The 18,464-nt window shown below is 54.3% G+C and overlaps 7 protein-coding genes across 7 annotated transcripts; 5 read left to right on the top strand and 2 right to left on the bottom strand.

The window, feature by feature from the left end:
* The first annotated feature begins 638 nt into the window (after window positions 1-638).
* On the top strand, window positions 639-2,326 carry BO82DRAFT_203245 (uncharacterized protein). The gene is made up of 2 exons (XM_025630625.1): window positions 639-1,547; window positions 1,602-2,326. Exons 1-2 carry the CDS (start codon window positions 805-807, stop codon window positions 2,206-2,208), a joined length of 1,350 nt encoding a protein of 449 aa, XP_025486803.1. The 5' UTR covers window positions 639-804; the 3' UTR covers window positions 2,209-2,326.
* Window positions 2,327-2,845: 519 nt separating this feature from the next.
* BO82DRAFT_359028 (uncharacterized protein) lies at window positions 2,846-4,440 on the bottom strand. Its single transcript, XM_025636460.1, has one exon. It carries the CDS (start codon window positions 4,367-4,369, stop codon window positions 2,969-2,971), a length of 1,401 nt encoding a protein of 466 aa, XP_025486802.1. The 5' UTR covers window positions 4,370-4,440; the 3' UTR covers window positions 2,846-2,968.
* A 677-nt stretch (window positions 4,441-5,117) lies between these two features.
* On the top strand, window positions 5,118-7,693 carry BO82DRAFT_359026 (Mcm10/DnaG-type zinc finger protein; the record flags this gene model as incomplete). Its single annotated transcript, XM_025636459.1, has 2 exons — window positions 5,118-7,551; window positions 7,582-7,693. Coding segments are annotated over 2 exons (2,469 nt in total), but the record flags the coding sequence as incomplete, so codon positions are not given.
* Window positions 7,694-8,937: 1,244 nt separating this feature from the next.
* On the top strand, window positions 8,938-11,881 carry BO82DRAFT_359023 (acetolactate synthase catalytic subunit). Its single transcript, XM_025636458.1, has 5 exons — window positions 8,938-9,272; window positions 9,364-9,462; window positions 9,532-9,599; window positions 9,661-11,346; window positions 11,405-11,881. The coding sequence occupies exons 1-5, from the start codon at window positions 9,115-9,117 to the stop codon at window positions 11,455-11,457; spliced, it is 2,064 nt and encodes a 687-aa protein (XP_025486800.1). The 5' UTR covers window positions 8,938-9,114; the 3' UTR covers window positions 11,458-11,881.
* A 201-nt stretch (window positions 11,882-12,082) lies between these two features.
* BO82DRAFT_359022 (RING finger domain protein) lies at window positions 12,083-14,053 on the top strand. Its single transcript, XM_025636457.1, has one exon. The coding sequence runs from the start codon at window positions 12,245-12,247 to the stop codon at window positions 13,811-13,813; it is 1,569 nt and encodes a 522-aa protein (XP_025486799.1). The 5' UTR covers window positions 12,083-12,244; the 3' UTR covers window positions 13,814-14,053.
* A 200-nt stretch (window positions 14,054-14,253) lies between these two features.
* BO82DRAFT_359021 (mitochondrial 54S ribosomal protein mL40) lies at window positions 14,254-15,139 on the top strand. The gene is made up of 2 exons (XM_025636456.1): window positions 14,254-14,546; window positions 14,791-15,139. The coding sequence occupies exons 1-2, from the start codon at window positions 14,321-14,323 to the stop codon at window positions 15,129-15,131; spliced, it is 567 nt and encodes a 188-aa protein (XP_025486798.1). The 5' UTR covers window positions 14,254-14,320; the 3' UTR covers window positions 15,132-15,139.
* Window positions 15,140-15,819: 680 nt separating this feature from the next.
* Window positions 15,820-16,878, bottom strand: rho2 (putative Rho GTPase Rho 2; the record flags this gene model as incomplete). Its single annotated transcript, XM_025637644.1, has 5 exons — window positions 15,820-16,107; window positions 16,170-16,361; window positions 16,433-16,438; window positions 16,517-16,595; window positions 16,838-16,878. 5 exons carry the CDS (start codon window positions 16,876-16,878, stop codon window positions 15,820-15,822), a joined length of 606 nt encoding a protein of 201 aa, XP_025486797.1.
* Window positions 16,879-18,464: the final 1,586 nt, after the last annotated feature.

Raw genomic sequence — 18,464 nt, 5'->3', positions numbered from 1 at the left:
GGGGAAGATATGGGCGGAGGGGAAGTGGGAGGTGCAGAGAGGGGCGGATCGATAAAGGATAAACTCGAGTTGATTGAGTCTGTAGCGCGTATCTAAGGGACCAATGGATAAATGACAAGGCGCGGATCGTCGGAAAGTAGTCGTGGGGCGTGTTCAGCCACTGATCATAGACTAGGCTAGGAATTTGTCGAAGCCTCGATCGAAGGCTGTCGAGTCAAACGGGAGTTGGGTTGGTGTGGTGTGGCTGGGAAGGAAACAAGAGCATTCCACAACCACGGGCGTTGCTCCTCCGCCCTTCCCAAGTTCGCGCCCAAACCCGCCTGCCCACCGGCATTTCCCCCCTCCAACCAGCCAACCAAGTTCTCTTCCCTTTACCAACTTCCCATCCTTTCTTCATTCAATCACTAACTCTGCTACCACCACCATCACCACCACCACCACCACCACCACCACCACAATTACCATTGAATAATCCAACTGTCACCTCCAAAATTAACACTACCCCGACTATCACGTATATCACCCATTCTTTCGCTCCCATCCGATCCTATCTGTCCAGTTTCGACTGGCTTGGTTACTCGCGTTGGAGAAGCAGTCGGCTTCCCGGTCGTCGCGCGTTTTCCTCCCTTTGTCTCCCTTGTATTGCTTGCACCACGGCTTGGAACGGACCTTGCACAGCACCCATCCTTTGCGACTCTCTTGGAATCAATTACATCACGATTCAGCGATCGTTCTCTGTTGGCTTGGAGCTGGGATTGTTTGAGGATATATATCGTCACCTAGGATACACACATCTCACCCAAAATGGCGACAACACCACCGCCGCCTTCCAGGCCACGGATTCCTCCCACCCCCCGACATGGTGCCAAATATGATCACTATGAGCCTTATTCTACGCGTTATTCGTCCAGACTTGCCAGTCAACGTGCTTCCAGAGAGTCTCAGACCACGCCACCGCCTAGTTTTCCGCCTGCGCGCGCAAGCTCAAAGCTTCCAAAGAAGCACGACGCCCGGGAATCAGCGACACTATCACCACCAGGCTCTGTCCAAAGTTCCCCTCGGAAGCAAAAGGCGGGCCGGCTCACTGGAACACATTCACTACCACACTCCACTCTAGATGACTCCGACCCTTTCAACACCGAGCCTTCCCACACTCGTCCCCCACAATTTCTTCGACCCACACTCACTGAAGGGATGCTGCCCACACCGGCAAAAACGCCACGGAAGAAGGCAGTCGCAGATGTTGGGAATACCGCCAGAGTTCTCTTTCCTCCGCCTCCCAGTTCCAGCTCACGGAAGAAGCCCAAGAAACATACTGGGTTTTCGCTAGATAGCTTCACTGAGGATTTCGGCCAAAGCGGCACGGAGATCAAGATCTACACTGATTCTCGCGATCGTGTCCCAGACTTGGATAAGAGGGATGGAAACCCGTTCTACAAGAAGCCCAGTAGTACCACAGGCACTCGCACTTCCCGACGCAAAGAGATGATCCGTGATAAGGAAGTTGAGGAGTCAGTTAGGCGTGAAGATGGCATGGTCTACGTATTGTAAGTCCTACTTGCTTTCTATTATATCTGGCATGTTCTAACTCTATTTCGCAGCCGTGGCAAGAAAATGTTCCGCAAGTTCACCGATGACATTGACAGCTGCGGCGAGGACGAAGACGATGATGACCTGGGCTTGCTGGCAGCTCGTCCAGATCTTATCGATGAATCTGTGACCGCGAAGCTTCGACCTCTCACTCGCTCGTCAATCAAACCTCGCGTGCTCTTCCGCTCTGCGGCTTCTGATGCACAGCAGGATGGCACGGGCGAAGCGGACGAAGAAGCAGCTACAGATATTGAGGATCATCTACTTGACGTTGAGGCTGAAGAGACAGACAATACCGACCTCGATCTCGACATGCTGCAGCGCTGTGTCAATCCTCTCCAAACTACCGGAGCTTCCCCTTCATCTCCTGGTGGCACAGAACGTTCCCTGCGCCCTCGGATTAAGCGAGATAGCAAAGAGAAGAGCGAAACCCCGTCTACCTTGGGCTCCGAAACCAAGAAGAAGCGCGTTACTCCCTTCGACGGCTGGCTTCGAAGCAAGCAAGCTCCCCCTGTGGTCGGTACCAAGGCGAAGAAGCGTGACGCAGACGCTGCTGCAAGTCCTGGCCCCGTTCCGAAGAAGACCCGCAGCAATCGCGCAACTACGTCGATATCATGATGACAAGCCTGGGGTGACCGACATGATACCACTGAGGGATGAAGCTCAACTTTTATCGATCTTACCAACTCAAGCAAAGGAGTCATACGGTGTTTTCCGACTTTCAATTTCCCGTTTCTGATCTTTACCTCAATGCGTGTTCTAGCGTTCTAGGCTCTTTCTCTCTTTCTTTACTTCGATCGATGCATTCGACTATCCTGCCGATGTCTGGCTCACACAACACGTACTAAACTCACATGATTACGAGACCGACACACGCGATTGGGAAGGATAGTAGTTCTATGGGATGCGGGTTAAAGCGGGATGGAACTGGCTGGGTTTGGCGAAGCACATATGGTCGGCGTTGTTTTCCTTTCTATCTTCTCTTCTCGAATCTCTTCTTGCAATTGGACCGAATCATTGATCGCTACTACGATGTCTATGATTCCCCCACCCCTGCTTTTTCGGGCTCTCCTGCTCACTCTCACTCACCTTAGGTAGATTATTAGTTTAGTTTGAGGGACGTGCTAGGTATCGTCTTGGTCTCCTCTTGAATATCCATTTAAATTGAATACCAAACGATGAACATGTCTCCAATTCTCCACCGTCTTCGTATTTCGTGGTCAAGTATTTCTTCATCCTTCCGATTCTACATGTGATGCAATTCTCGTAAAGCACGGCACGCCGTTCTATAAATGATCCAGAATGATATACACCAAATCCCGATCCAGTGAACGCCCGCCTCCAGATACCATCAAGAAGAAACAAACAGACAGCCACATCAGGCCCTGTTTTTTGCTGCCGCTTTTCCGAAGAAATCACTCATTTTCTTCATCCCGGTGGTATTGACCTTCTTCAAGTCCCTTACGCCTCTGGACTCGCCGGCCTTCTTCTTCTTCTCTTCTTCCTCCTGCCGCCTCTTCTTCTCTGCCCGCGATTCCGCCGCCTCTTCATCCTCAGCACTGCGTTTCCGACTGAAATCCCCCAACGACCGCGCCGCTAGGGCCTCCTTCCTCAATTTCGCAACGAGCTCGAGATGCTCCCGCATGGGCCGGAAGTCCCGCGGCGCGTCCGGGGCAGCCAGCATCTCATCGATCCTGGCCCCCATCTCCTTGGACAGATACGACTCCTTGAGGAAAGTCAACGCGGTCGAGAGGCGCAGCAGCTCCGCCACGCCATCGGGGGTCGATGGTCCTTCGGGGAGCAGTTCTTCCTCTTCTGAAACCGCGGTCGTCGTCGTCGTCGTCGTCGTCGTCGGATCCTCGGCTGCTACCGGGGCCTCCTCCCTTTTGCCGCCTTCGACCTCATTCTCTTTATTCTCCCCATTCGTGCCGCCGTTCGGCACAACTACCTCCACCGTCACAGCGGAGGCCGCGTGGCTCTTCACCCCCATCGTCAACGGCATCGCCAGCTCGCTCCGCACAAACCGCTCCTCCAGACTCGGGGGTAGTTTGCCCCCGTGCACCGCAAGGACCCTCTCCGCTTTCGTCATCAGCTCTATCAGCAGCTTCTTCTCGCTGAAGCGGAACAGCTTCTCGTCGCCGGCTTCGACGGCGTCGCAGATCGCGGCGGCGCGGGCGGTAATGGTCGCGCGGAAGGGCTCGGTGTAGAGGACATGGCGCAGGTGCGGGGCGAGTTCGTCCTGGATCGAGTCTATGATGTCGTCCAGGGGCTGGTAGAGGGTGGCTTTGGCGGTGGTCAGGAGGGGGATGAGGAAGAAGATGAAGTCGAGGGGCGTGGCGAGGTGGATGGATGCGTCTTGCGAGATTAGGGATGGAGGGGCGCGCGGAGCTGGCTCTTGAGGATGGAAGGGTAAGGTGTCAGTGGTGTTGTCGTCGGGCGAGGATGATGATGACGTTGAGGTGTTCGGCGGGTGTAGAGTTGTGGAATTGTTGCGCGCAAAGAGAATGCTTCGTGCGGCGGGCGCCGTGGAGGTGATGGTGGTGAATTCGTAGAGGCCCTGTTGCGGGCAGAAGAAGTAGCGGGTGGGCTCGCTGGTTTGGGGATTGGGGAGGGTGAGAAAGCGGGCTTTGGGGCTGGCTGTGGAGGGGAGGATGAAGGTTTTGCTGGGCTTGGTTGGAATTAGAGGCTGTTTGGGTTGTTGTTCAAACTCTGATGGAGGAGACGCTGACGCCAATTGCGGTGGTGGCTCCGAGGGAGCGGAGGATCGAGTGCGCGGCATTGCGAGGGTTGTGTTGGTTTTTGTGGGGTGTTGTGGGGGGGGGATGGGGCGTGAATGAGTTATTTAAGCAGCGACAAGCGGTAGCATTGCGGATATCACAGAATTGCTTTTAATGTTGGAAGAGGAGTACTGTCCCTTGTACTTTGTGGATTGAAGTCAATTGAAGTGCAGCCCGGAAGTGCTCAACGCGTCTTCTCGGCCAGGCCAGCCGACGCGCCGACGCGCGAACCAATCAGAAAGAAACTCACAATCCGCCCGCGGCGGTTAAAGTTAAGTTCCAAGTTAACGTGAGAGGAGTTGAAATGCAGTGGCAGAATGTCATTGCTTCGTTCATTCGATCCTTCCCTTCCCTTCCCTTGCGTTTCATCTCATGCATGTCCTCGATTAGTCGCCTCCCATTGCAGCCCCCTTCGTCTCTTCTTTGTTGTTGCCAGTGGAGATGGATCGTGGTTGAGGGAGTTCTACACCTGCAGCACACCTGTATTTTTATTCGACTCGATACTACGCGACAATCACATCTGCTCCGATCGTCTTTCCCCCGCATCCCTTCATTCGCCTGAACATGGCAAGCTGTCGCCAACGAGGCTAACAACTGCTGAATATCCTCTTTGCTTCTTACTGCATACCGCCCCTTCCGTCAATTGCTCTTCTCGAATTTATATAGCTAGCGTGTGCTAATGACCAGCAGTGAGTATTCTCTCTGCCCGCGTTCCGTGACATAGTGCTAATGTTCAATTGCGCCGCAGTGGTCGATATTCCATGGCCGCCGAAATCACCGCGGGAGGCTCTGTTGAGTAGTCCGAGTGGCCGCAAACGCCTTGAAGAACTGCAGCGTCGTCAGGGAAACCCCGGCTCGCCATTGAAGCGCTCCGTCACCACCCCCGATTTACGATCCAAGGCAGCACAGCTCCTGAGCGACGGCTTGGACGAGGACGAGGACGAGGACGAGGATGAGGAGACATTGAAGCTGAAATTGGCCGCCATTGAGGCTCGCCTCAAACTGAAACAGCTTCAGAAGAGTCGTGCAAAGTCTGGGACTCCAGCACACGCCGCACACGACGAAGACAGTGCTCTTGTCCGACCTTCGTCGGCAGTGAGCTACTCATCGCAGTCACAGGCCCACGTCTCTAGAAGCAGAACGGAACGGAGGATTCAACACGATGTCTCTCTGGACGACGTGCAAGTTCCGCTCTCTCCAACACGACGGCCCACGGCCCCGGCGGATCCAGTATCCCCGCGGAGATTTATCTTGGGTATCGATAAAGGTCTCAAATCCAGGGACGTGTCTCTGAAGCGGCCTCCAAGTTCGAGAAGCACTGGCCAGTCGCTTGCGACGAATGGCAATAGGACATCGACGGGTCGCGACGGCTATGTCTCACACTCGAACAAGCTTCTACAGACAGTCACTGCGGATCACGAATTCGGCCGCCCGAAGAGCTTCAGCGAGCGCATGGCCGAGAGTCGCTCGGAGGAAAAGGCCCGGAAGGATCGAGTTGAACGGGCTGAACGCATTCAAGCCAGCCGGAGCACGGCGTTTCACATTGACAAAAATGAAGTCGAGGCGTTGAAAGCGGCTGCGGAAGCGCGGAAGGACGCAACACCACGGTCACCCGTACGCAGCAGGCAGGCCGAAAGCTTCAGTCGGGAAGACGTCCTGCGGTCATATGGCAAGCTCAAGCCATCCTTGAAACGGAGCCAGACCCTCCCAAGTGTACGGCCTCAGGACAGCGATGCGGAATGCAAGGAGTCAACACCGTACTTGCACAGGCGAAACCTCAAGTCGGAATCTCAAGCACACGCCTCTTTGCTTGGGAGCTCCCAGCACAGCGCTACAGATGATTCTCAGGGCGAGAACGGTGGTGATTCATCGAAATTTGAAGCATTCTCTGGCTTGCACTTGTCGAATCGGATTCTGCCCCACTCATTTGTCACGCGGACGCTCAAGGACAAGAAGGTTCTCCGTATCCCGGATCTTCTTCGAACCATCAAAGGACCGAACTTCGAACTACCGGAAGACATCGACACAGACTACGTGGTTTTCGGTATTGTAGCCTCCAAGTCTGAGCCCAGACAGGTCAAATCGCAGAAGAATGTCTCGCAGAAGGAGGCCGACCCCTTCGACGACGGCCTCAACAACACCAACTCGTACATGGTTATCACCCTGACCGATCTCAAATGGACTATAGATCTTTTCCTTTTCGAGACTGCCTTCCCGCGATACTACCGGCTCTCTGAGGGGATTCTAGTTGCAATTCTGAACCCTACGATTATGCCACCACCCAAAAACAAGTTAGATACCAACAAATTCAGCCTCGCCATCTCCTCCTCCGATGACACCGTTCTCGAGGTCGGGTACGCTCAAGACTTGGGATTCTGCAAAGCCACCAGAAAAGATGGCAAGACGTGTCATGCATGGGTCGATGGACGCAAGACTGAATTCTGTGATTTTCACGTTGATCTGCAAGTCCGCAAAACCCAAGCTGGGCGGATGGGGGTGAACAATGGACCAGGCATGTACGGGCCCGGCGGACGTTCTGGCTCCCGTACTGGTTACTTCGCGGGCGGCGGCCATGACGGTGTGAAACGACCTGGGCCACGAAACGGACTCAAACCGGCTGGCGCTCAATATGACAGCGGATCGCAGTCCGTATTCTATGTCGCACCTGCGCCGAAGACTTTCAATAGAGGTGGCCTAGGTAGTGGAAATGTTCACCGTCACCAGCATTCCCTGGGCCAGTCTGCAGCTAGCCTGATCGACGCTGACACGGACGACCCTTTCATTGCCGCAGGCCGAATGGGGCGAGGGAGAGACAGCAAAGAGGAGCGGTTCCGCAAACGCCTTGCAGATAAGCAACGCGAGAAAGATATCACTGAAAGGCTCATTACACGAACCAGCGGCGTAGGGGCAGAGTACCTCCGTGCTCGAGGTAATGACCATGTTGTTCCTGCTTCGCGTCTCAGCGACGCCTCCAAAAGCCAGTCGCGCAAGGCCGGTGACAAGGACTCAGCAGTTGCCACCCTTAACCTTGCCAGTCTGCGCAAAGCAGCAGCCGTCAATCTCAGCCCTTTGAAACGCGCACACGACGGCGGTGGCAGCGACAGATCGCACGGCAGCAGTGCAGTCAAGAAAACTCGCTTCATCACCTCTCATGGTATCAAGGAAGCTGGGAGGGACAGTTTGGGTGGGAAATTTGAAATGGTATCCACGAAAGACCATGATGACGACGATGAATTGGACATCATCTGAACGAATTGAATCAGAACCAAGAGAGAAAAACAGGAACCCTATACATTGTCAACACGAGGAAAAGAATCAGAACGAGATAATAATTTTAGATACCCCATTGACCGATTCCAGATACATGTTGATAAGTGTTGTAATTGTGTCATTATTTGAGTAGCATTGTCTATGGCTCGCTATGAAGGAGTCTTAGTACTAGAGCTCGTTCTCCTCTGGCCGCCATAAGAACCCTTCTCTCGAAGCTTGGCGCTCAGGCTACAATCAACCTCTTTCTACTTATGTAATGTCATGGCAATGGATTAAGAGGGCGTAGTTTGATACTCAGCGAGGTCTCAAAGTGGCTGTTCAGGTGGCTTGTTATATTTTTTTCACCCTAGATATTATTTATGATCAGGCAGTAGTAAGCCCCATGCTATGAATATATTCCATGGGTGCTAGTCTATTGTTGCGACTACATTGGTATATATCTTGCTGCGTATGGTAACTTAGCCAGAAACTATAATGTCATCACTGGAAGACCATATGCAGGTTACAGAGATGGAATTGTGCAGTACCATAGCCGATTGATGGTCGGAAGTATACTTCCATAATCGGCTTGGGTGGGCATACTAACACACGGCGTGTGTACATTCCATAAGCATTTAAATATATTGAAGAGATGAAAGCAAAACGAACACTGGACTGTATATACATAGAGCGCAGGAGACTGCAAGGAACCTTCGTCAGCATGCTAACTATAACTTGCAACCTGCGTGTGAAGATGTCTTGGGCGTCGATGCATGCTGCGGGTGACGATGGCCGAAGGAGATTAAACATCCACTGCATGCTTCAAGACGGAAAGGGAATCCACAGTAGATCAATAAGCTCTTGACACTGTGACCATTATCCGGAGGAGGAGGAGATGTAATGTGCTGCCGTCGTCACCACCATCATATCGTGCAGCCATCTCGATCTCGGGGTTTCCTACCATGGTCATAGCGACCTAGTACAGTACTTGCATTCATGTGACATTGCAAGCTCGACCGCCGACAGGATTGCCACTCCTGTCAAAAGTTGACTCACTGGGACACAGGTATCGGAGCAACTTCTTGCTTTCCCTGACCGACAGGATGTGCAGTGCGGAACCCCAGTCATCCAAATCAGAGAGGAAACTGAACCAACAGTCCAACAAAACTCATAGAGGGATTTACTACCAAGCTTGCTCTTACTTCCAACTGCCTCTCTGGGTTGAAGAAGGAGGCCGATGATCGGAGCCCCGGGCCGGTTCGAAACCAATGAGGAGCCCCAGATTATGGGCTGGTGCCGGCACTAAACCCCAAACTGGTTAAGAGGCAAAGAAGGACGATCCCCGACTTAGGCAAGTCTGAGTCTTTCTCGCTCTCTTCCCTTGCCTTAAGGTTACGCTTCCTCTTCCCTCTCTCTTTTCCCCGTTTTTCCATTCTTCGTTGTGAGCTTCGTCTCTCAATCTCATTTCCACCCGGTTTGGCACTCATCCGCCGTCAAGATGATGCCCCTGAGACCGTCAAAAAGCGCCCTGCGCACTCTGCATTATCAGAGATACCTCACCTCTGGCCGAAGGACTTTTACCACGGCCGCTGCCTCGCCCCACCGCTTCGCTGCGACACAGAAAAGATCCCAGAGCACTGCTGCCGCCACGGCCTCGTATGTGTTGCTCCCCCCATCACCCCCAGTCACAATCGGGGTACCTGCTGCCAGTCCTATCGCAATACTAATTCACTCCTCAATTGCGCAGGAATTCGAGACCCATCCCTAGCCCGGCGTTCAACCAAGAACCTCACCGCAATGAAGTTTCGCCACTCCAAAACCGCCAGGTTCCCGAATTGGACGACTCGTACGTTATATCCAGCGTTCCCCCTTCACTGCGATCATGGCGCTGACCGGGCCCTTTGTGCCCACACAGTTTCGTCGGTCTCAGCGGCGGTGAGATTTTCCACGAGATGATGCTGCGTCTTGGCGTCAAGCACGTTTGTGAGTCATGCTTTCTTTCCCCTTCTCGGTGAAGGTATCAGGATTGACCCACTGTCGATAGTCGGCTACCCTGGAGGTGCCATTCTCCCCGTTTTCGATGCCATTTACAACTCCAAGCACTTCGACTTCATCCTCCCCAAACATGAGCAGGGCGCTGGTCACATGGCCGAGGGTTATGCCCGTGCCTCTGGCAAGCCCGGTGTCGTCCTCGTTACTTCCGGTCCCGGTGCCACCAACGTGATTACCCCGATGCAGGACGCTCTCTCGGACGGAACTCCCATGGTTGTCTTCTGTGGTCAGGTCCCGACTAGCCTGATCGGAACCGACTCTTTCCAGGAAGCTGACGTGATCGGAATCTCCCGCGCTTGCACCAAGTGGAACGTGATGGTCAAGTCTGTTGCCGAACTCCCTCGCCGTATCCAGGAAGCCTTCGAAATCGCCACCAGTGGCCGCCCCGGACCTGTCCTCGTCGACCTGCCCAAGGATATCACCGCCGGCATCCTCCGCAAGTCTATTCCCATGAACAGCACCCTTCCGGCTCTGCCCAGCGCTGCCAGCGTGGCTGCCCGCGATGTGAGCATGCAGCAGCTCAAGGGCACCATCGGTCGCGTCGCTCGCCTGGTCAACATGGCCAAGAAGCCCGTCCTGTACGTTGGTCAGGGTCTGCTCGCTCGCCCGGATGGCCCGGAGGTTTTGAAGGAGCTGGCTGACAAGGCCTGCATTCCTGTCACTACTACTCTTCAGGGTCTGGGTGGATTCGACGAATTGGACCCCAAGGCCCTGCACATGCTGGGTATGCACGGTTCGGCTTATGCCAACATGGCCATGCAGGAGGCTGATTTGATCATCGCCATTGGTGCTCGTTTCGATGACCGTGTCACTGGTAACATTTCCAAGTTCGCTCCTCAGGCCAAGCTGGCCGCCGCTGAGAACCGCGGTGGTATCGTGCACTTCGAAATCATGCCCAAGAACATCAACAAGGTGGTTCAGGCCAACGAAGCTGTTGAGGGTGACTGTGCGGACAACATCCGCCTCCTCCTTCCCCAGATCGAAGCTGTGCCCGAGCGCAAGGAGTGGTTCGAGCAGATTAACGATTGGAAGGCTCGGTTCCCCTTCTCCTTGTACGAGAAGCAGACCGAAGAGGGCCCGATCAAGCCCCAGGCTGTGATCGAGAAGCTCAGTGACCTTACTGCTCACATGAAGGACAAGACTGTCATCACGACCGGTGTTGGTCAGCATCAGATGTGGGCTGCCCAGCACTTCCGCTGGCGCCAGCCTCGTACCATGATCACCTCTGGCGGTCTCGGTACTATGGGCTACGGTCTTCCCGCCGCTATCGGTGCTAAGGTCGCTCGCCCCGACGCTCTCGTCGTTGACATTGACGGTGATGCTTCTTTCAACATGACCCTGACTGAGCTGTCTACCGCCAACCAGTTCAACATCGGTGTCAAGGTCCTGCTCTTGAACAATGATGAGCAGGGTATGGTTACGCAGTGGCAGAACCTGTTCTACGAGGACCGCTACTCCCACACCCACCAGAAGAACCCTAACTTCGTTCCCCTGGCTGAGGCTATGGGTGTTGCCGCTCAGCGTTGCTCCAAGCCCTCTGAGGTCGAGGCCAAGCTCAAGTGGCTGATTGAGCACGATGGCCCCGCTCTCCTGGAGGTGATCACCGACCGCAAGGTGCCTGTCTTGCCTATGGTGCCGGCCGGCTGTGCTCTGCACGAGTTCCTTGTTTATGACGAAGGTATGTCATCTTTTTCCGATGAATGTGATTACAAATGCTGATATCCATGACTTTACAGCCAAGGAGAAGGACCGAAAGGCCCTCATGCGCAAGCGTGGTGCTCCCATGTAAGCGAGGAGCTGATTCTAGCGAAGCGTTACGACGATATTAGTTTTCTTCTTGCAAGGGTGCCCTCGACCCATGATCTGTTGATATCCACGGCGTTTCTGGCGGGTTCTAAAAACGCTCGCGGGTGCCATTCTGCGCCCACCCGACACTGATCACCCGACTCGCTTGGAGCCGGGGACGGTGAACGACAGTAAAGCAGCATCGTTCACTGGGCGTGATCGAGTATTCTGCGGAGCGTGCAGTTGCTCCTCTGCGGGGCTCGATGACCGCCAAAGTCATCCTTTTCTTTTCTGGGCATGTTCTCAATCGCATTATGGTTTGCCAGAAAAAGTTGCCTCGTTAGTTTTTGTGGGACCTCTCTTGTATATAATCCTTTTGCTGCTGTAATCTTTATGACTTGGAAATACCATGGAGGCATTGAAAAGGAATTTGTTTCGGGGTGAAGATCAAATCGAGAGAAGTAATGGGCTCTAGGTCAGTAAGCCCTGGTGGTGGTGTTCTACGTAGTACAGTCCAGATAGGGTATTTTCGGGAGTCATGTCACGTGCAGACAGTTGGGAGGGCCATGTCCATTTTTGGCAATCTTCACAGCCGCGGTTCTTGTAGCTCTTGCTATTAGATAGGGCTGGCTGCTTGTCCGCCTCTTGTCTTCACCATTCTTTAGTTCTTCGCCCCTCCCCCACCGCAAATTTCCAATTTATTTTTCCACACTTCGCACTATGCTGCGCGCATTTACTTAACGTACACATATCCTCACTCTACCTCACATACATAGTCCCGATACCTCACCATGGCCTCTGCTTCAGGTTTTCCATCCGTTGGCAGGGTTCAACTATCCGACGCTGGTATGACATCAACCCACCGGACCGAAAGCACGACGACGACGAACGAGTCAACAAATACGAGTAGCAACACCAGTACGACTACCGGCAACAGCGAAGCCGTCGACGAAACGGTGCTCCTCACCTGCCAATCTTCCCCCAACACCGAGACCGTCACGACCGAACCACCGACAGCGGACAAGTCCACCCTGGTCGACCGATCATCATCATCACCACCCACCACGCCCGACGACGAACCGCGCAAATGCTGGATTTGCTACGCAGACGAGACCGAAGACACGCCGCTCAACTCGGAGTGGCGCTCGCCGTGCCCGTGCGCCCTGACCGCGCACGAAGCCTGCCTCCTCGACTGGCTGGCGGACATGGAGAACCCGCGGTCGCGCAAACGCAATGGCCTCAGCGCGAAGATGGTCTGCCCGCAGTGCAAGACGGAAATCGTCGTGGCGCGGCCGCGCAGCTACATCGTGGATCTCGTGCGGCTGTGCGAGCGGGTGGCCGGCCGGCTCGTGCTCCCGGGCATGGTGTTCACCCTGGCCGGCACCGTGTGGGCGGGCTGCTGCGTGCACGGCGTCTACTCGATGTACTTTGTGTTCGGCACCGAGGAGGCCCGGCATCTGCTGGAGGAATCGATCGATGGCTCGTGGAACTCCGGCCTGAATTTGGGTCTGCCCCTGATCCCCATGTGTCTGGTCCTGACCCGCACGCGGTACTCGGAGGGCTTGCTCGCCGCGATCCCCTTCCTGTTGCTGGTCACGAATCAGCCGGTCATCGAGCCGGCCGCTACGGACATCTGGCCGCCCACGCCGGCGGCGACCTTCGCAGCGCTGCCGTATGTCAAGCGGCTGTATTCGCTGCTGTATAACCGGATGTTCGGGAAGCTGGAGAAGAAGTGGATCATGGAGGTGCAGCCGCGGCAGGCGGATGTCGACGAGCTCGATGACAATGCGCCGCCGAACCATCCGGAGCCGATTCCCGACGAAGCGGAACCGGTCGATGATGATGATGATAACGGGCGGGTGCTGATGGAGATCGACTTCGAGTTGCAGGTGGGTATGAGAGGGGACGAGGACGGGGCCCAGGGACTGTTTGAGTTCAACGGTGGACAAGGTGGTGATGGACAGCAGCAACAGGGTGCGCAGAACAACGCTGGCGGCGCAGGAGGACAAGGGCTGGGCCTTGGCCGGCGGAATGATTTAGTGCATGAGACGACGAACCTGGCCGATCTGGTTCTCGGGGCTCTGGCTTTCCCGGCTATCTCCGCGTCGATGGGAGGGTTGCTCAGACATATGCTGCCGAGCTCGTGGACAACGCCTTCCACGGCCGGTCGACCGGGCCTGTTGCAGACGCGCTGGGGCCGCAGCGTCGTTGGAGGCTGTGTGTTTGTGCTCCTGAAGGATGCCTTGGTGCTCTACTGCCGGTGGAAGTTGGCGCAGACCCATCGTCGTCGGAAGGTGCTCAACTACGACCGATCCAAGAAGCATCTCCGGGCGAGCAGCAGGGCAAACAACAGCACTTAGCACTGAGCACTTAGCACGCACGCACACACGCACAACTGTCTTGGGATTTGCACTTTATGAGGCGTTTTTGTTCTGGGGAATGGGATGATTATTTATGATACACTTTTTCGTTTCGTTTGCGACTCCGACTCTCCGACTCTGCGACTACGTTCTTTGGACAAAAAGGCGGGCACATATTTTTCCAATGATGCACTTAGCAACCAGCAATTTAGCACTTAAATGCGATTGACATTCTGTCACATTATGCCTAAAACTGTAATTCGTTATACCTCCCCAGTCTATTGCACATAGTTACAGTGCATATACATCGATGGTAACTAACTAGAGCCCCCGGGCGGGGCGCTTAATCATCCACCTAAGCGCGCGGCTGGCCCGCACCGCACGGCACCCCCAAACTTTCCGCCGCCGGGCGAGATACTTTCTTTCCCCGAAACAATCTGCCCTTCACTCCCTCAACATCGCGGCGAAGTATCACGGCACCACCCTGCCTCCGCCACGCCACGCAAGATGCGCACCACACTCTCCCCCGTTCTCGCCTCGCTGGCGAACGTCTTCCGCATCCCCTTGTCGCAGACTGCCTCCCGCCCGGCCGCCGCCGCCGCCCTCAGCCGGTTCAATGGCAACAGCAACAGCAACAGCCTCAGCAACAACAGCAACAGCAGCAGACAATTCTCGACGACGAGCGCAATGGCCAAGCGCAAGAACGCCGGTCCCGCGCGGGACAAGCGAATCAGTACGTCCCCTGCCGTTCATCAGTGACCACCACAAACCAATACACCATACACCATACACCATACCTTACAAGCACAAGCACAACCTCAATCCTCCCCCCAAACTCCCAAACATCCCCAGCCCAGCACAGCAAAAACACCCCTCCCCATCAATCCAGACTACCAGAATATATCGTCCCGGGGGAGAACCCCCGGACCCCCCTTCCTTTCAGCTCCCCAGCCAAACCCCAAGCTAATAAACAATAGCAATGATCCGCTACTTCCTCCACCACCCCCTCACTCCGCGCCCCCTCCGCTTCAGCCGCACCCGGTTCCTGCGGCACTGGACGATCCACCGCGCGTGGCACCTGTACCAGGCGCAGCGGCGGCGGGCCGAGACGCTGGAGCTGGAGCGCCAGTGGCACGCGATGCGCGCCGCGTGCGAGGAGCTGCGCACCGGCGCCGGCGACGGCGGCAAGCTGTTCCGGAAGAGCATGATCAAGACGGGCATCTTCAAGGATCTATTCCCCATCGAGTACGCGCGCCTGCAGACCGAGGGCCCGTCGCGGGAGGGGTGGAATCATGAGTGGAAGGCTTTGAAAAAATAATTTCCTCAAATCTTAGGGGGGGATTGGGGGTTCTATCGGGGGTGGGATTCGGGGGTGTAGAGTACAGTACATCTATCCTGGGGTTAAGACTGCTTTTTTTTTGTTGTGTATATTAGTACATACTTGCTTCTGTCATATCTGGTATTTCTTGTTCACTTCATGGGTACAGTAGTCTGCATTCGCAGGGTAAACTCCATACAACTACTCATATTTACTGCCTCGAAGATCAAATAGCTTAACGCTAGGCACTGACACGCCCTAGCACTGACATGCAAAAGGAATGGACTCGGAGTAAACTCGTCAAGGAAAGTAATGTCAGTCGACTCCAAGGGTATGAAACAGAAGTCAAGACTGCAACAAACAACAAATAGGAAGGCCACCCGAACGCCGAAAATGCAAAGTTGATCAACCAACAGCCACCACACACTCCCAGTCCCTCACATACTGTCCACTTTTAGGTTTCACCCCCAGTCAACCGCCCCCACAATATGCACATGCCATGCTCATGGCTCTCCGAACGGTGGAAAATGGCTCAACAAAGATGCAACAACACACAAAAGCGAAGAATCAATCTCGGTCGTGCGGACGGGCTGGCATGCATGCAATATGTTCGCTGAAACAAGGACATCCTTCCCCCAAACATACAATACGAGAAAAAAGATCCGTGATTTTTTTTCATAGAAAAAAATCATAGCACAATGCAGCATGAGCTCTTGCGCTTGTCGAACGTCAGCAGAGCGGCCCGGGTGGCGGCCTCGAACACGTCGTCGACCCCCTCCCCCGTCAAGGAGGAGCACTCCAAGTACTTGCGGGCGCCGATCTGGGTGCCGATGTCGCTTCCTTCCTTGGACGTGACGAACTTCAGCGACTTCTTCCGCATCTCCTCGACCGCCAGGGGGTCTTCCCGGAGATCCTTCTTCAACCCGACCAGGATGATGGGCACGCCGGGACATCGTTCGTTCGCCTCTTCGATCCACTGCACCGTAGTAGCCCTAGTCAGCGCTCCAATCTGCTACCCAAGAGAACACAGCCACGAACCTTGTGTTTGACGTTCTCCAAAGAATCAGGCGTATCCACCGAAAAGCCGATCAAAATCACATGCGCCTTCGAGTAGGCCAGCGGACGCAGCCGTTCGTAGTCTTCCTGACCAGCAGTATCCCACAGAGCCAATTGAACCGACCGACCGTCCACGCGGCAATCTGTTACGTAGTTCTCGAAGACCGTTGGCACCTAGGTTGGATCATGCGCCGGTCAGGAGGTTGTTGCAGACACAAAGAGCGACGGGGAGAGACAATACATACATAATGCTGCATGAGACAAATCAGTCAGTGACATCATCCTTTGAAAGGTTCGCGGTTTAGGAGGGGGGGAGAACAACAACATACCGTTGGAAAGTAGCCCAGCGTGAAGACGCTGAGCAAACTGGTTTTCCCACAAGCACCATCCCCGATAATCACCAGCTTTCTGTCCTAGTCGTTAGAAACTCAGGCGAACCTCGAATGTCAGGGTGCAGCGTGGTAACTTCATGGTGGCCGCCAACGCAGAATGGGGATGGGACATGGGCGGATCCCGGGGGATCTCCAGGCACCACCCGTTTCGGGCGGAGGTGAGAGGGGGGAAAGAGAGGAAGAGGGGAGGGAGGGGAGGGGAGGCAGGTTCAAGTAAGGTCGATCGAAATAGATTGAAGACGACTCTGCCGCACGTACCTTCGCATCACATTGTCATTTTGTTGTTGTTGTTGCGCCATGATTTCCAAAGAGAAAAAAAAGTGGGAATCTTTAAAGTCGATCCCCTGGACGGACGGAGTTGCAGGCGAGGAATGGACGGGATGAGCAACGGGAAATCAATGCGAGGGCGCGCTGACGAGCCCTGGCGCGGGAACCCGGAACGGAACAAAACCCCCCCAGGCAGGCAGCAAGCTGGAGGCAATGACGGAGTGATCGGAGGCCGTGAACTAAATTTCGGTAGTTCAGATGTGTAAGTGTAAGTGTAAGATGGCGAATGTTTCGTTCAAGATTGATTGGGGAGGGGGGAAGTAAAATGCAGTGGATGGGAGGGGAAAGAAAGTGGAATCAGATTGGTCAATGTCCCCTCCCCCTAAGTATGAGATAAAATGGTGGAGGAAGAGGAAACGGTCATTATATTGGGAAGGGAAGATGTAGAAGAGGAGAGAGGAGGAGGAAGAAGAAGAAGAAGAAGAAGAAGAAGAGAACGAGGAGGACGTAAGAGTAAGTAAGAGGAGCAAGAATAGGTAGACAACAGAGCAACCGGAGCAGAGCAAAGCAAAGCAAAGCAGAGAGAGTACGGAGTAGACAAGACAGACAATCAAACAGACATCAAGATTGGTTCTGGAAGGCGGTCGCCCATCCAAATGAGGCTGACGGGTAAGAAACCGTGGACGATTGTAATGATTGTAAATCCCATGTAATCTCACAAGTAACTCACCTTCTCGGGCCCGAATACGGTCACGGAAGCAAACTCGAATTATGACTGGTTGAGGAAAGTATGTAGTAATGAATCCCACGGGTGAGAAAACGAGGTAGTATATATGGACTGATTGATTGATTGATTACCACTATCCCATCAGCTACTAGTCACTCTTCTTCTTGTCAAGTGGAAATCCATCGAATGCCTCAAAAGAAAATTCCAGCCCGGCCGAAGCACCAGCACCAGCACTCACCCCAAATGGACTGGACCACTTTCTCCCTCCACGCCCCTCCTCCCCCCTCTCATACTCCGTGGTAATCAAACCTCTGAATGGAAGGAGGAGATCGACCTAGTGGGATGGCACAGCTGAAGAATCGTCACCGCACGACCATTTGTTACTAAGGTTAGAGATTTGTCTCAGACAGTGCAGGCCAGAAATGGCCGATAATCATGGCTACTATTATCAGTGCCGCCCGGATGCAAAAAAAAAAAAAAAAAAAAGGAGCCAGCCCAGAGCAGGGGCTTCCGCAATTGACCATTGGATGATCGTGCAGCTCGATATTTATAGGTTACTCTATTGGTCGCTAGGGAGGGAGAACCGATGTCTCCGTGCTAAAGAAGGAGGAAAAGAAAAAAATAAACACGGACATTTCCGTGGTGCTTATGCAGCACCAGCAACACAACTAACTGGCAATCCGTCAATCACGACCACAACAGCTCGGGAGAGCTTGAGAGGCGGTTCGTGATCAGAGACATGTGACTCCACTGTTCCCCTGTCGGACAATCCCCCTCACTCCGAACCCTGTACTGTACGCTGTATGTAGTTTATACAGTAACTACAGTGTCATCGTCATCTCGATCCCCTCGTCAGCCTAAGCAGCCAGCTAAACGACCCAGTCTCAATCC

The sequence above is a fragment of the Aspergillus uvarum genome (assembly GCF_003184745.1).
Source record: "Aspergillus uvarum CBS 121591 unplaced genomic scaffold BO82scaffold_82, whole genome shotgun sequence".
Lineage (NCBI taxonomy): Eukaryota > Fungi > Ascomycota > Eurotiomycetes > Eurotiales > Aspergillaceae > Aspergillus > Aspergillus uvarum.
This window is presented reverse-complemented; position numbering and strand designations above follow the sequence as displayed.